At 40.3% G+C, this 13,113-nt stretch overlaps 1 protein-coding gene across 1 annotated transcript in view; it reads left to right on the forward strand.

The window, feature by feature from the left end:
* The window catches only part of CHP1 (calcineurin like EF-hand protein 1), a 34,607-nt gene extending 23,765 nt beyond the window's left edge, over nucleotides 1–10,842 (forward strand). The window contains exons 5-7 of the mRNA XM_019725455.3: nucleotides 5,395–5,456; nucleotides 8,619–8,741; nucleotides 8,874–10,842. Coding sequence (XP_019581014.1) covers nucleotides 5,395–5,456; nucleotides 8,619–8,741; nucleotides 8,874–8,927 — 239 coding nt within the window. The 3' untranslated portion in view covers nucleotides 8,928–10,842. The remainder of the gene's footprint in view (nucleotides 1–5,394; nucleotides 5,457–8,618; nucleotides 8,742–8,873) is intronic.
* The last annotated feature ends 2,271 nt before the right edge of the window (nucleotides 10,843–13,113 follow it).

The following is a 13,113-nucleotide window of genomic DNA, read 5'->3' on the forward strand; positions in this document are numbered from 1 at the left end:
CAGAGTCTCAAAGAGATAGTTGTACCCCCATGTTCATAGCAGCATTATTCACAATAGGTAAAATGGGAAAGCAACCCAAATGTCCCATCAAAGGATGAATGGATAAGCAAATGTGTATACATATAATGGAATATTTTTCAGCCGTTACAAGGAAGGCAATTCTGGTATATGCTATAATGTGGATGAACCTTGAGGACATTATTGCAGTTATAAAAAGACAAATACTGTATTATTCCACTTATATCGGGTACTTAAAATAGTCAAAATCATAAAGACAGAAAGCGTAATGGTGATTGCCAGGGATGGGAGGAGGGGAAAATGGAGAGTTATTTTTAATAGAGTTTCAGTTTTATGAAATGAAAAGAGTTGTGGTTGTGATGAATGATTGTGATGGTTATTCAACAAAAACATGTATTTAATACCACTGAACTGTATATTTAAAAATGGTTGAGATGGTAAATTTTATGTTCTATGTATTTTACCACAATAAAAAAAGAAAAGAAAAAGTAGTAGGTAAAGTGAATTGAACCCCTTGTGGTTTTTCAAAGTCTCTACATTATAGACCTTTCAATCAGCAAGCAGTTAATAGTAAGAAAAGAAAAAATTATACTTTGTTAGCTTTGTATTTCCATGACTTGATTCAGATATTTTATGCAACACATCTGTGGAGTTCTTTCTCTGCAGTTCATTTCCTTTATAAATTACTGTGGTCTCAGTGAATTAATTTACACTGACCTTTAAGAAAATATTCCAAATAGCATTAGTGTACTTGGTAGTTACTCGGTGTGTCAGTTAGGATCCTGTCAGCTGACTCATCTTCAACAATAAAGACATGTATTATCTCATTTTACAGGTCAGGAGAGGCACCCATCAGGGTTAATTGTGTTGTCAAGGACCCGGATTTTTTCTGTTGCTCTGCTTTGCCATCCTTAGGGTCTGCTTCATCCGAAGGCATAGCTCCCCATGGTCACATGATGGTTTTCTGTGGCAATGGGCTGTGTGCTTCCCTGTCCACATCTTACAGGGGGCAAAGAAAGTCAGAGAGACAGAATCCCCTCCTGAAGCTGTGGATGAGATTCTATTAGGAAGGAAGAAGGTCTGAATACCACTTTAAATGGCAAACTTTCGGATGAAATAGGATAACAGCAAAGTGCTGTGCAACTTATGCATGGTTTTCACCATGACTTTAGTCTTGGCTTTCAGATCAACTTTTATAGGAAGCTGAAAATGACTTAGAAATCTGTTACGGTCTATATGTAGGGATCACTTTCCTGTACTTAGACCAACAGTGAAACCAAAGCTACAGACAGGAGGAGCCCTGGATGTCTGCTCCTCTGTCTATTACTGGTTCTCTTTGAATTTCGCACAGAGCAATGGAAGCAGCAAGATGGCACTTCTTGTAGAATAAGAACAATTGAACATCCTGCACCTAGCAACACATTTGCCAGTGAGGAACATCTGCCTTACATACAGGGGATGTTACTTAAAAATGTGGGCTTCTGGAACCAACTTTGTTTATGGTCCATCTTCTGCATAGAAGAGTTTCTCCAGGAACTCTGAGAGCACACTTGTCCTTTTTTTTTTTATGCCACAGTGAACGAATGTCAAGTGCAACCAACAAGGCTTAGCTGTACTGATGTAGGCACAGGCCCAAGCACACATAGTATTACTGCTCTGTCTGTCTCCCAGGACTGGTTCCTTATTGCTCTCCTTCAGATCAGAGAGGTTTTAGTGACTTATGTGAAAGATACAACCCACTTACAATGCTCTAGGGCATGGTAAGTAAGCTAGATGTCTATAACCCTCCCTTTCAGTGTTCTAATTGTCCTCTTAAATGATTTAAGTGTTTTATAACACATCATGAGTGATGTGGGAAATAAAGAGTCTGCATGAAGATATTTTATTTGGATGATAAGGAATAGTGGTAAAGTTGAGTTTGGGAGAGTAGCCAAAAAGGAGTAGTGAGCAGCATTATTCACCACAGCCAACAGGTAGAAGCAACCCAAGTGTCCATCAACAGATGACTGGAAATACAAAATATTTAAAAAGGAAATTCTGACACATGCTACTACGTGAATGAATCTACTTATACAAAAAAAAAAAAAAAATAGGCCAGACACAAACGATTACTGTTATATGAGCTTCCTGGAATAGTCAAATTCGTAGAGAGAAAGTTGCCAGGGGGTGGGAAAATGGGGAGTTACTGTTTAATGGGTCAGTTTCAGTTAGGGAAGATGAAAATGTCCTGGAGAAGCATGGTGGTGATGGTTACACCATGATGCGAACATACATAACTGTACACTTTTAAAAGGGGTCAAAATGGTAAATTTTATGTATATTTTGCTACAATTTTTGTTTTAAAAGAAGAAACAGTGATTAAAATGTAAAGGTTTGACTGAGACCATTCATTTGGTCTTTCATTGAGCAAATGTATGATTTTGTACCTCTCAGGCAACTGAGGCAGAGAGAGGGTAAGTAACTTGCTCATGTTCACATAGTAAGCATCAGAGCTAGTCTTAACCCCTGTCCTTTATTGCTCTGCCAAGGTCAGGGGCTCGGGGGAGGGGTCCAAGCTGGAAATGCACATTTGAGGATCTCAGCACTGGATGGCATGTGAAATCATAGAACTGGAGATAGGAGAAGGTGACAAACTATGATGAATACTGCTACCAAGTGCCATCCAACAGGAAGGCAGGGATCTTCGATATGGGAAACGGCGCATAGAACCTTAGTGACAGTTTGTGACAAGTTTCAACTTGTTCAGTGCAGTCAGTTGGATGTGAGCTACGGTGGAGGGAAGTTGTGTTTTAAAGTGTGCCATAAATCATCCTCCATCATGACAACTCTCCGTATCACACATTGCTTCTGGTATATGGCAATTTCTGTTAAATAAAAACATTACGGTGTGACCTCATCCACCTTATTCACTGGATCTGGCACCGTGCAACTTCTGGCTCTTCCCCAAAGTCAAAATGATTCAGGACATCGAGGCAGTGACAACAGCACAACTAAAGACACTCACAAAAGAGGACTTCCAGAACTGCTTCAGAAAGTGGCAGGAACGATAAGATAAATGTGTTCGAAGTGAGAGGGAGTATTTTGAGGCGGATTAATGGCAATGTGTCTTTTACTATAATAAATAGATATATATATATTTTTTATTTAAACATTCACCATATTGTTTGATCACATCTTGTAAGTGTCCTTTGATGGATGAATGGATAAAGAAGATGTGGTACAGGGGGCAGCCAGTTAGCTCAGTTGGTTAGAGTGCGGTGCTCTTAACAAGTTTGCTGGTTCGATCCCTACATGGGCCACTGTGAGCTGTGCCCTCCACAACTAGATTGGAACAACTACTTGACTTGGAGCTGATGGGGCCTGGAAAAACACACTTGAAATGAAAAAAAAGTTAAAAAAAAAAAAAAAAAAAGATGTGGCACATATATACGATGGAATCCTACTCAGCTGTAAGAAAGAACGAAATACTGCCACTTGCAACAACATGGATGATCTTGAGAGTATCATGCTAAGTGAAATAAATCAGAAAAGGACAAAAACCATATGATTTCACTCATGTGGGATATAAAACAAAGCAACAAATGAACAAACCAAACAAGCTCATAGACACAGATAACAATATGGTGGTTACCAGAGGAGAAGGGAGTGAGGGAAGGGTGAAGAAGGGGGTCAAATACATGGCAACAAGGAGACTAGACTTTGGATGGTAAGCAAATAGTGGATATCCAGATGATGTGTTGTATGATTGGACACTCGAAACTTATGACATTAACCAATGTCACCCCAATAAATTTTAAAAGAAGCTCAGACTTCTGTAAATACTTTGGCAGAAAGGGATATAAGTGTTTATTCCAGTTACCCAATTAAGAAATTAAGAAATAGATATTTATGGGTTATATAGCAAACGGGTTTCAATCCTGAAATCATCCTAAAGATAGCTTAGTAGGTAAGACATTGTATGGTATTTTAGAAAGATGACAGCATATGCAGAAGAGAGAGTGGGGAGGTGGGGAATATATTAAACACATACTCCTTTAGGAACACTTATGACCCTTACCTTCTTTCCCCTGGACTCTAAACTTCCTAAGCAGATAAATCCTCAAACTTGGTAAAGATGGTTACTCAACTAAACAAATTAAACAGACAAACATCAGAGAAAGTCTCTTCTAGTTACTTCCCCTTCCAGAATTCTAATGTGTACCTTACAAAGAGTAAATTAGATTTTAAAAAAAAGTTTACTTCAACTTTTAGTGGATTCACCCCTTTGGTAGGGGGTGATGTCTAAATTTTTAGATATTCATCCATGTTCTCGTGCCTTTGTACCTAGTATTAGCTCTGCCTGGAATGCCACCCCTCATCAGACTTAATCAATTGTTACTTGAACCAGAAGCATATCTGCCATATGCTTCGTCCCCCTGAATTTCAGATGTATAAGAGCACTGAGAATGTATTAAAGTGAGGGGTACATGTTGCTTTCCTCTACGAGATCATAAGTTTCTAAGGACAAGATCTAAATCTGTGTATCTTAATAACTAGAGCAGTGGGTTTCGGCCTTTTAGTATTCATTGAGAAACCAAAAATCTTAGTGGCATACTTGAAGTGATTCAAAGCCTCAAAACCACACTAAATTCAGCTACGATTATAAGGTAGTCACTTCCTCAGTGTGACAATTTCTCACAGTGCCTATAAAATCACTCAGTGTTGTCACACTATTTATTCACTTGGTAACCCTTCAGCAACATGGTACTGTGAATGATTTTTGCTCCTCTGAATTCTCTCTCATGTATCCTACTTTGTAGAAGACTTAGAGAGAAACATGACAAGGTCAGATCATCACATTTTTGGCAATTTTATTTGAAACTAAAGTTCTTTCCGTTTCCTTCAGGACTCCCAAATGGTAGAGAATTATTAGAAATTTGACCTGAATTTCCCAAAGTGACCATTTTCCCAGAGCAGTATTTTGTGTAGTCAGCTATTTGGTACCTGTATGGCTCCTATTTTTGGCTCCCTCTGAGGGGTGCACAGTAGACTTGGTGGGTTGTGAGATGACCTAATAATGTACAGAACCACTATGGGTTTTTGTTTTTTGTTTTTGTTTTTGTTTTAATTCTAAGAAAAAGGGCACTCAACTTTTTGAGTTTTCTGATTTGTTCGAGGAAGGGCCCATATTTCACCAAAGCTAAGATGCCTTCAATTATGAGACATACCTCAATTTCGTAAATGTTATAAAGTCTTTAAAAGCTCTACAGGTAATGGCAATTGCTCTTGAAAAAACTATTAATTTGCTGTCAGTTTTCTGTCCTTTACATATTTAGTTCCTTGAGAAGGGGCAAAACACTACTGAATTTCTGCTAACTTCTTGTTTTTCCCTACCAGTTGCTTTTCGACTATATGATTTGGATAAAGACGACAAGATCTCTCGCGATGAACTGTTACAGGTATGTGGGAGAGTTCCCAAGCGCGCATAACTTGTGTTTGGGCCCTGCTTACTTATTCTTGCAGGCAGGAATTGTTTTTTCCTTCAGTAAGCATTTATTTAACACCTGCTGTGTGCAGAGTCCTGTCCTAGATACAAGGGAGCAGATGATCGGGGAAACTGCAATGGCACTTCGAGTTCTCACCAACAGACATCTCCACTATTTAAAAGCCAGCTAAGTGTCATTTAGGTGCTGGCTGGCAGAGCTAACATATGCGAGATGATTTAGACTAAATAGTTCTGTGATTGTCCAATCAGTTTATCATCAACCAAGTAATTCTGATGACACGTAGGTAATGGCAGCTGTTTCGTGTATCCTTGGGTTTGACACAAGAGTCAGGGAACTGCTGCTGGGCCGTGTACACTGAACTAACGGCTCATTGTCCTGTGTGGTTCCCTGAGGACAGCTCCTTGTCTTCTGGCAGTGACTAGCATTTCATCCTGTTAGCATGGCCCATCTACTCTTCCTCTCCCCTCTCCCCTAAGTACAAGTTTAGAAGGGGAAAACATTCTCCTTTTTTCTTTACTTTTTAAAATCTTTATAAACCTGGAGGATGCTAGGTGGCTAACACATTCAGGAATTTCCATGGGGAAATTTCTCTATTTCAAGATACGCCTAAAAAGTAAAGTGGTTTCCTTTCGCCCTGAAGTAAATCTGAGCTCATTCAGTGTCTTGAGAAGTGTTCTAAGGTGAAGCTTACTCAGGCCAGACTCAGAACCAGTCCAAGGTATTTAATCCCACATTTCTATGTCTGAGAATCCTGAAATGGTCTGCAGGGCAGTGTTAGTATCCTTGGCTTTAGAGTTGGGGATCTCTTTCGTCAGTAAGAAGAATTTATTTAAAATTGCTACATATGGGCTTCTGAGTTCTGAAGAGAAAAAGTGGAGACAGTCACTTATAGTTGCATGTTTTCATCCTCTGGCCCAGATCTGGCTGCCAGAACTATTGTTTTGTTGGTTTTTTTTGGAGTGGAGGGTTGATTTATGTTCTATTATTAGGATAACACAAGCCTGAGGCAGAGTGGGGAGGAGATCATGTGGCCAGAATGCCAGTGAGCGTCATTAAAGTAACCCTCAGGCCTGAAACGACTTTAGAATAAACAGCTCGTGAACTGTTGAGGTATCAGAGAACTAGTTTTATCCTTGGAAGAAGATACAAACATTTTACCAAAGTGAGAAGAGAACAAAGTTTACTTTTCTAGATGCTTCCATTTCCAAAACTTCCATTTCTTAACTATTCAGTGGATGTTAAAACATCTGTGGCGAGTTATCCTAAGGAAAGGCTGAATGAGTGGTCATGTTTTCCTAGTATGATTTTTGTAAAACTCCTGGTTAAACTTTTGGAGGAATGGATATATTCATTATCTTGATTGTGGTGATGGGTTTATAGGTGTGTACATATGTCAAAAGTTATCAGATTGTAAATTTTACATACGTACAGTTTAAATATGTACAGTTTATTGTATATCAATTCCACTTCAATAAAGATTTTATGAGGCTAGTACAACTTTGATGTGCAAATCAAATCATGGAAAGACTGTACAAGAAAAAAAGTCTTAGAAAAAGAGATAGAAGAGAACTTTCTTAAACTGATAAAGGGTATATACAAAACACCTCACCAGACATTAAAAAAGAGTCATAATAAAAGCCCATTTGCTAATAAAACTTCTGACTGGAAGTGTAAGTGACACCACGGAGAGGCGGAACGTGCGCTGGCTGGGCACGGAGACCTGGGCAGACAACTTGGGGCCCTGGTTGCTCGGACTGTCAAGCCACTTCTGGACCCTCGTGTCCTCAGTAACGGACTGGATGAGTGATTTTTAAGATACCACCTCCCTATACACACACAGCACACATGCACAATTCAATTCCGTAATTCTACAAATAAAGCACTTCAGAGACTAATTGGACCGAGATCTGAAGAAGCTGCTGTTTGAGGATGAATTTGTCTTGTTGGCCACACACCCTCAGGGAAGATGGCAAACGGCCATTTTTTATTTTTGCTCGCATTGCCTCTTTTTATGAATCCTTTGATTGGTGTGTATTTATGCCCAAAATGTACAACTTCCAATTTTCAAGAATTGATTTGTGAAAAAAAATGATGTGTTGATACAAATCATTATTTCAGCCCTTTTTTTTCTTTTCTGAAGAAAATCCTGTAATCTACTTTTTAAAAAGATTGGAGAAGGATATAAAGGAGGGGGGGGAGGAAGGCCTATGAATAGCTGGGCTAGAAGGCCTTTCTTTCCTGGAAAAGAAGACAGGTGGCTGTCTTCTTTTTACCTTCTGAAGACAGCAATGGGAGGCATCGCAAAAGCCCCCGTCCGCATTTCATATTGTCTGAGAGTCACATCTTTAGAGTTGTTTCTTTTGTTTAAGGTAGCAATTTTTAGAGTATATTCATTCACACCTTAAAGATGCTAGCAGATTGCGGGGGAGGGAAAGGGTAAATTTGTTATGTTTGAGACAAATTTGGTGAAACTGTTAAATTCTCTTTACTGTAGTTCTCACAGCCCATTAAATGTTATTTTTCTAAAAAGGGGTATATAGTATTAAACCCTTCAAGGACCTTGATGTTTCTTGGCCATGCTTTAAAAATAGTGGGCTAATGCACTGCCTCAGGGGACTGCATCTGCGTGGGATTCCAGAAAGCCCTACCAAACTGACTAAAACCAATAAGGAACTCGTTTGCCTCATGCAACAAGAAATCTGGAGGTAGATTGTCCAGATTGATACAGTACCTAAATGATGTCCAGGAACGAAGCTGCCTCTCTGTTCTTGTCCTAGCATCCATAGCACATATGACTTTGACTTCACAGTCCCAGGATGGCTGCTGTATCTCCAGTCATCATATCTACATTCCATGCAGGAAGAATGGGGAAGGATAAAATGCAAAGGATTGTCCCTCAGTGGGGCTTTGCTTTCCTGTTCAATGAGTTTGCCAGAGTTCTGCTCATGTCACTGTCTAGAGCGGCTTGGATGAGAAGATAAGGGTTTCAGCTGTCTGGCTGTGAATTATGAGGACATCACAGGAAAAGAGGGTTGGAGAGGCTTTACCTTTAATCTTAGTAGAAGAGTCCCCCGACCCTATGTCTCCTGTAATTCCTGGCTCCTGGTCCTGCAGGTGCTACGCATGATGGTCGGAGTGAATATCTCAGATGAACAGCTGGGCAGCATCGCAGACAGGACCATCCAGGAGGCTGATCAAGATGGGGACAGCGCCATATCTTTCACAGAATTTGTGAAGGTCAGTCAGTCACCACGTAGTTTGAAAAGTTAAATTCTGCACAGGAGGGAGGGAGAAAAACATTCAGATAAGAGTTTGGGACAGTATATTCTGTCGTGACCTTCATAACTGTAATTGGGTTTCTCCCCCCAGGTGTTGGAGAAAGTGGACGTAGAACAGAAAATGAGCATCCGATTTCTTCACTAAAAGACTGGGACCAAACCGTTCCTTGCTCTCTAGTATTTAAGAACTGGAAGTTGAGAGTCCTCCTGTCCATCAGCCCCACCTCCACCCCTTCTCCTCCTCCTCCCAGAGTACCATGGCTGTTGCATGATACCAAGTTATGTTCTGTCAACACGAGCCTGCCTTTGGTGTATAAACAGGGCATTACAGAATGGTACACCCAGTCTCTATCTGTTCAGTATCATTCACCAGTTATCTTCATTTCTCAGTAGCCCCCAGCCCGGTTCTGCTCCTGAATGCCACATGCCCATCTAGTCTGAGAACGTGAGAGGGAATCATGCCAAGAACCAGCCAGCAAAGCTCTTTCCCTGGATGGAGACTGTATCCATGCCGCCTTCCCTCCAGCTGGGCATTAGCATGCTTCTCCGTCCTTTTTTATCTGTCCTTTGCTTCCTACTTCTCTTTCACCCGACACACTATTCACTTTGTCTTTGTCACTGTTTTTTTATTACGCTTCAGTCCCCTTTGTTCTTCTTGGCACCCCAAGCTATGCCTGTTCCGTGTATTTGTGACTTGGCAAGATAGTCCGGTGGTCTGGCCGGTTTTAAATTACCTTTACTCTTCAATGGGTCTCTGGGATGTTGCCTGTCCAGGAGCTTTTCAGTAACCGACACGTCTCTCAGAAGAATGTGAGTGTCTCTTGGTCCCTTGCAAACTGCTGTGTTATCAAAGGGCTGTGGATCGGAGATGTTCTTCAAAGGTGGTGGCCTTGGTGAGAGGTGTAGAGCCGAGTCTTTTAGGTGGCTGGCCCAGGTCGCTCTACCTCTGGCCTCTGATTCTCAGCATACATTCTGATGTGGCTACTCTTGTACAGTATTGACTTTTCAGAAAATAGCCATATGCCGGCAGGGTGGCTTAGTTTAGGGACACGATCGGCACCAGAATGGCTGCTCTGGCAATACGCTTGGGGACATTCTCATGGCTTTTTGAAAAGGAGGCTGGGCACCCTAAAAGCCTCAGGTATTCCCACCTCTGCAGCACGGTTTGTGCCTCAGTGTTGTGTGCCCTAGAATGTTTTTCACTTCACATTTCCAAGTAGAAAGATTAGTGTTACAGAAGTGCCTAACCATCCCAGTCCAAGAGATTTAGAGATTGTCCCCAGTGTCTTGAAGTTTTACACAAAATTCTCTCTGAATTTTACACTCGGCAAATGTTAATGCTGAAAGCCATAGTCAGCTCCTAATACAGGTCCAAAGTATTGAATGTATCATTAGCTGCCTGGTTACATTGACTCCCTAGCTCCTCTTGTAGACCATTGCGAATCCCTTAGAAACAAGGGGTCCGGCACTGGTGGCATGACCTGAGGTGGCATTACAGGCCTTTGCATGAGCCAGATGCAATTTCTCTGCTAAGTCAGCTTAGTATAGACCTCATTGAATCAGGTTGTTGTCATCCTAACATCTGTCTTTATGAGTCTTCATCCTTATATATCTGCCTTTGGCTGATTTTCTCTGACTCCTTGTTTGCTGGCTTGTTTCCTTGCTTTGGAAGGCTATCCAAGATGTATACACAATACATTAGGAAGAGAATTCAAAAATAAAAACAAAACACTACAAAGGGAAGAGTGAGGAACAGAGTAGTTGCCGGGCTGGATGACTCAAATGTAAATGACTGAGGAATTCTTGATGAAGTATCAGTTTGTTTGTGATCAAATGATATAATATAGGAATTGTATAAAAGGGAAGAGTTGCCTGACACTGATCTGCTAGAAAGGTACTTAAGGGTTCCTTGACTTGCATATTTAAAGTTCCTAAGATTGTGGCTTTTTCCTCCTTTTGGCTGTATAGCAAACTATTTTAATCCACAGTGGTGCCTTATTGTTCCATTAAAACTGTATTCTCCAATCCATCAATAAATACTTGTGGTTAAAACAATATAACTTGGTTGATTTTGTCCATGTGTTTTATAAGAATTTTATATAACTCAATTCCCTTCTTCAAGTTTGAAATCACAAACAGTGACTCCCTTACTCAGGTTTATGTTTGTGCTATGAAATGCAGGTCTACTCAGCTGCTGCCTGGACATGAGGTGGGGGCATTACATAATTACAACTTTTTAAATGCAGAACAAGATAATCCCCACAACTAGTGCACTCCCTGTTTGTTGGTTGCTAGGCAAAGGCTTGAACCCATTTTTCACTTGGGTTAGTCACATGGCACCACCTTACTGTGAGAAAGCCTGGGAAATATGATCAGTTTTCCTAAGGCGGAAGTAGAAAGACACTGGGGCACCCAGCAGTCTCTGCACAGGCTTAAGCAAAATCTTAAATAATCATTTTTGTCAGGGATCTTGCAGAATTCCTAAATTACAACACAGGCTTACCAAGATGATCTAGAATTCCTGCTGGTGAATTAATAATATAATTACTGGGTTCTCCAAGTACATATTTACAGTATTTTTAAAAAAAAATTTTGTTTTTGTTTTTAGGAACACCCACGGTATATCTAGAGAATTTTTAAACATGAAGGGGGATGGTTGTTAAGAGGAAATAAATGAGAAACAGTTTGTATTATCCCAGTTGATTTTATGGTTGTTTTCGATTCTTCCCTAGTTGTCTGGGTTTCAGGAAGAAAAATACCTGTATTTGCGGGTGGTTTTCAAAATATTCTACGACCAGTGCTGCACTGACCAATCAGAATGTAGGGCTGGAGCAGAGTCCTGGAGATCTAGGCTGTGCTGGCCAGTGAACCCTTCAGTTGCCAGATGAGAGTAAGTCTGGGAGGACACTGGGTAATACTGTGAGGCAGGGGAGGGAAAGTCAGGTTTGGGACAATGGCTCCTCTTGAGCAAGTGCGGAAGTATTTTAATATTTTAATAACTAAGTTACATATCAATCAACCCTGCCAACATCCTGGATTGAAGAGACTATCCCTTCGTTACTGAATTATCTTGGCATCTTGGTCAAAAATTGACCATAAATGTTAAGAGTTTGTCTCTGGACTCTCAATTCTGTTCCATTGATTCTGTATGCCTCTCCTTGTGACAGTACTACACCGTCTTGACTACTGTAGCTTTGACAGTTTTGACATCAGGTAGTATAATTACTCCAATTTTATTGTGTTTCAAAATTGTCTTAGCTATTCAAGGGCCTTTGTATTTCCATATACATTTCAGGATCAGCTTGTCAGTTTCTAACCCCCTCCCGCCCCCCAAAAAAAACTGGGATTTTATTAGGGATTGCATTGAATCTAATCAATTTGACAACTGCCATCTTAACAATAGTCTAATAATCCATGAACATGGAAAGTCTTTCCACTTATTTAGATCTTCATTTCTCTCAGCATATTTTGTAGTTTTCAGTGTATTTTATTATTTTTGATGCTTTGCGAATGCAGCTGTTTTCTTAATTTCATTTTCGTTATTAGTATAGAGAAATACAGTTGATTTTTGTGTATGGATCTTGTACCCTAAAACCTTGCTAAACATACAAGTTATAGTATTTGTTTTTTGCTCTCTCTGTATGTGTATTCCTTATTCTTTTCTACAGAGGATCATCTGCGAAGAAAGGTTTTTTGGGTGTGTTTTTTATTTTTTTATTAGTTTCAGGTGTACAAAGTAATAGACATTTACATACAATGGGCAGAGGCCATGCAAGGACATTTTTCTAAAGAGGACATACAGATGGCTAACAGACATTATTCTTTAATCTCATTACAATCCCCGAAATGTCTTACAATGCATCGGATAGCTGGGTGAATACATTCCACAGTGCGCCCCCACACGGTTGGTAAGATTTCAAGATTAGAAACTTAAGTGCTAGGGTCCAAATCCCTTTTGTTAAATAAAGGCAGTTTTGTTTCTTCCAATCTGGATGCCTTTTTATTTGCCTTTTGCAGTGGTTTCACCCTCCAGTACAATATTGAATAGAGAGGGTAGGAGTCTGTGTCCTTGCCTTGTTTCTGACCTTAAAGGGAAAAGTATGAAGTCTCACCATTCAGTATTAGCTGTAGGTTTTCCTTTAGATGCCCTTGATCATAAGCTTCTGTTAAAATAAGATGCCTTGGCCTCATCAGAAGACTTAGGGAATTGCATCTTGAGGAGGTGTAGCCTTAGGAATCTGTACTTCTAGGAAGCGGCCTAGATGACAGCCTTAGTGGTGTCTCAGGCCCGGAAGAGGAGTTCCCGATTACCCTCCCTGCCTCTCCTGGAA

Source organism: Rhinolophus sinicus, chromosome 3, assembly GCF_057876585.1.
Source record: "Rhinolophus sinicus isolate RSI-liver-muscle chromosome 3, RSI-T2T, whole genome shotgun sequence".
Lineage (NCBI taxonomy): Eukaryota > Metazoa > Chordata > Mammalia > Chiroptera > Rhinolophidae > Rhinolophus > Rhinolophus sinicus.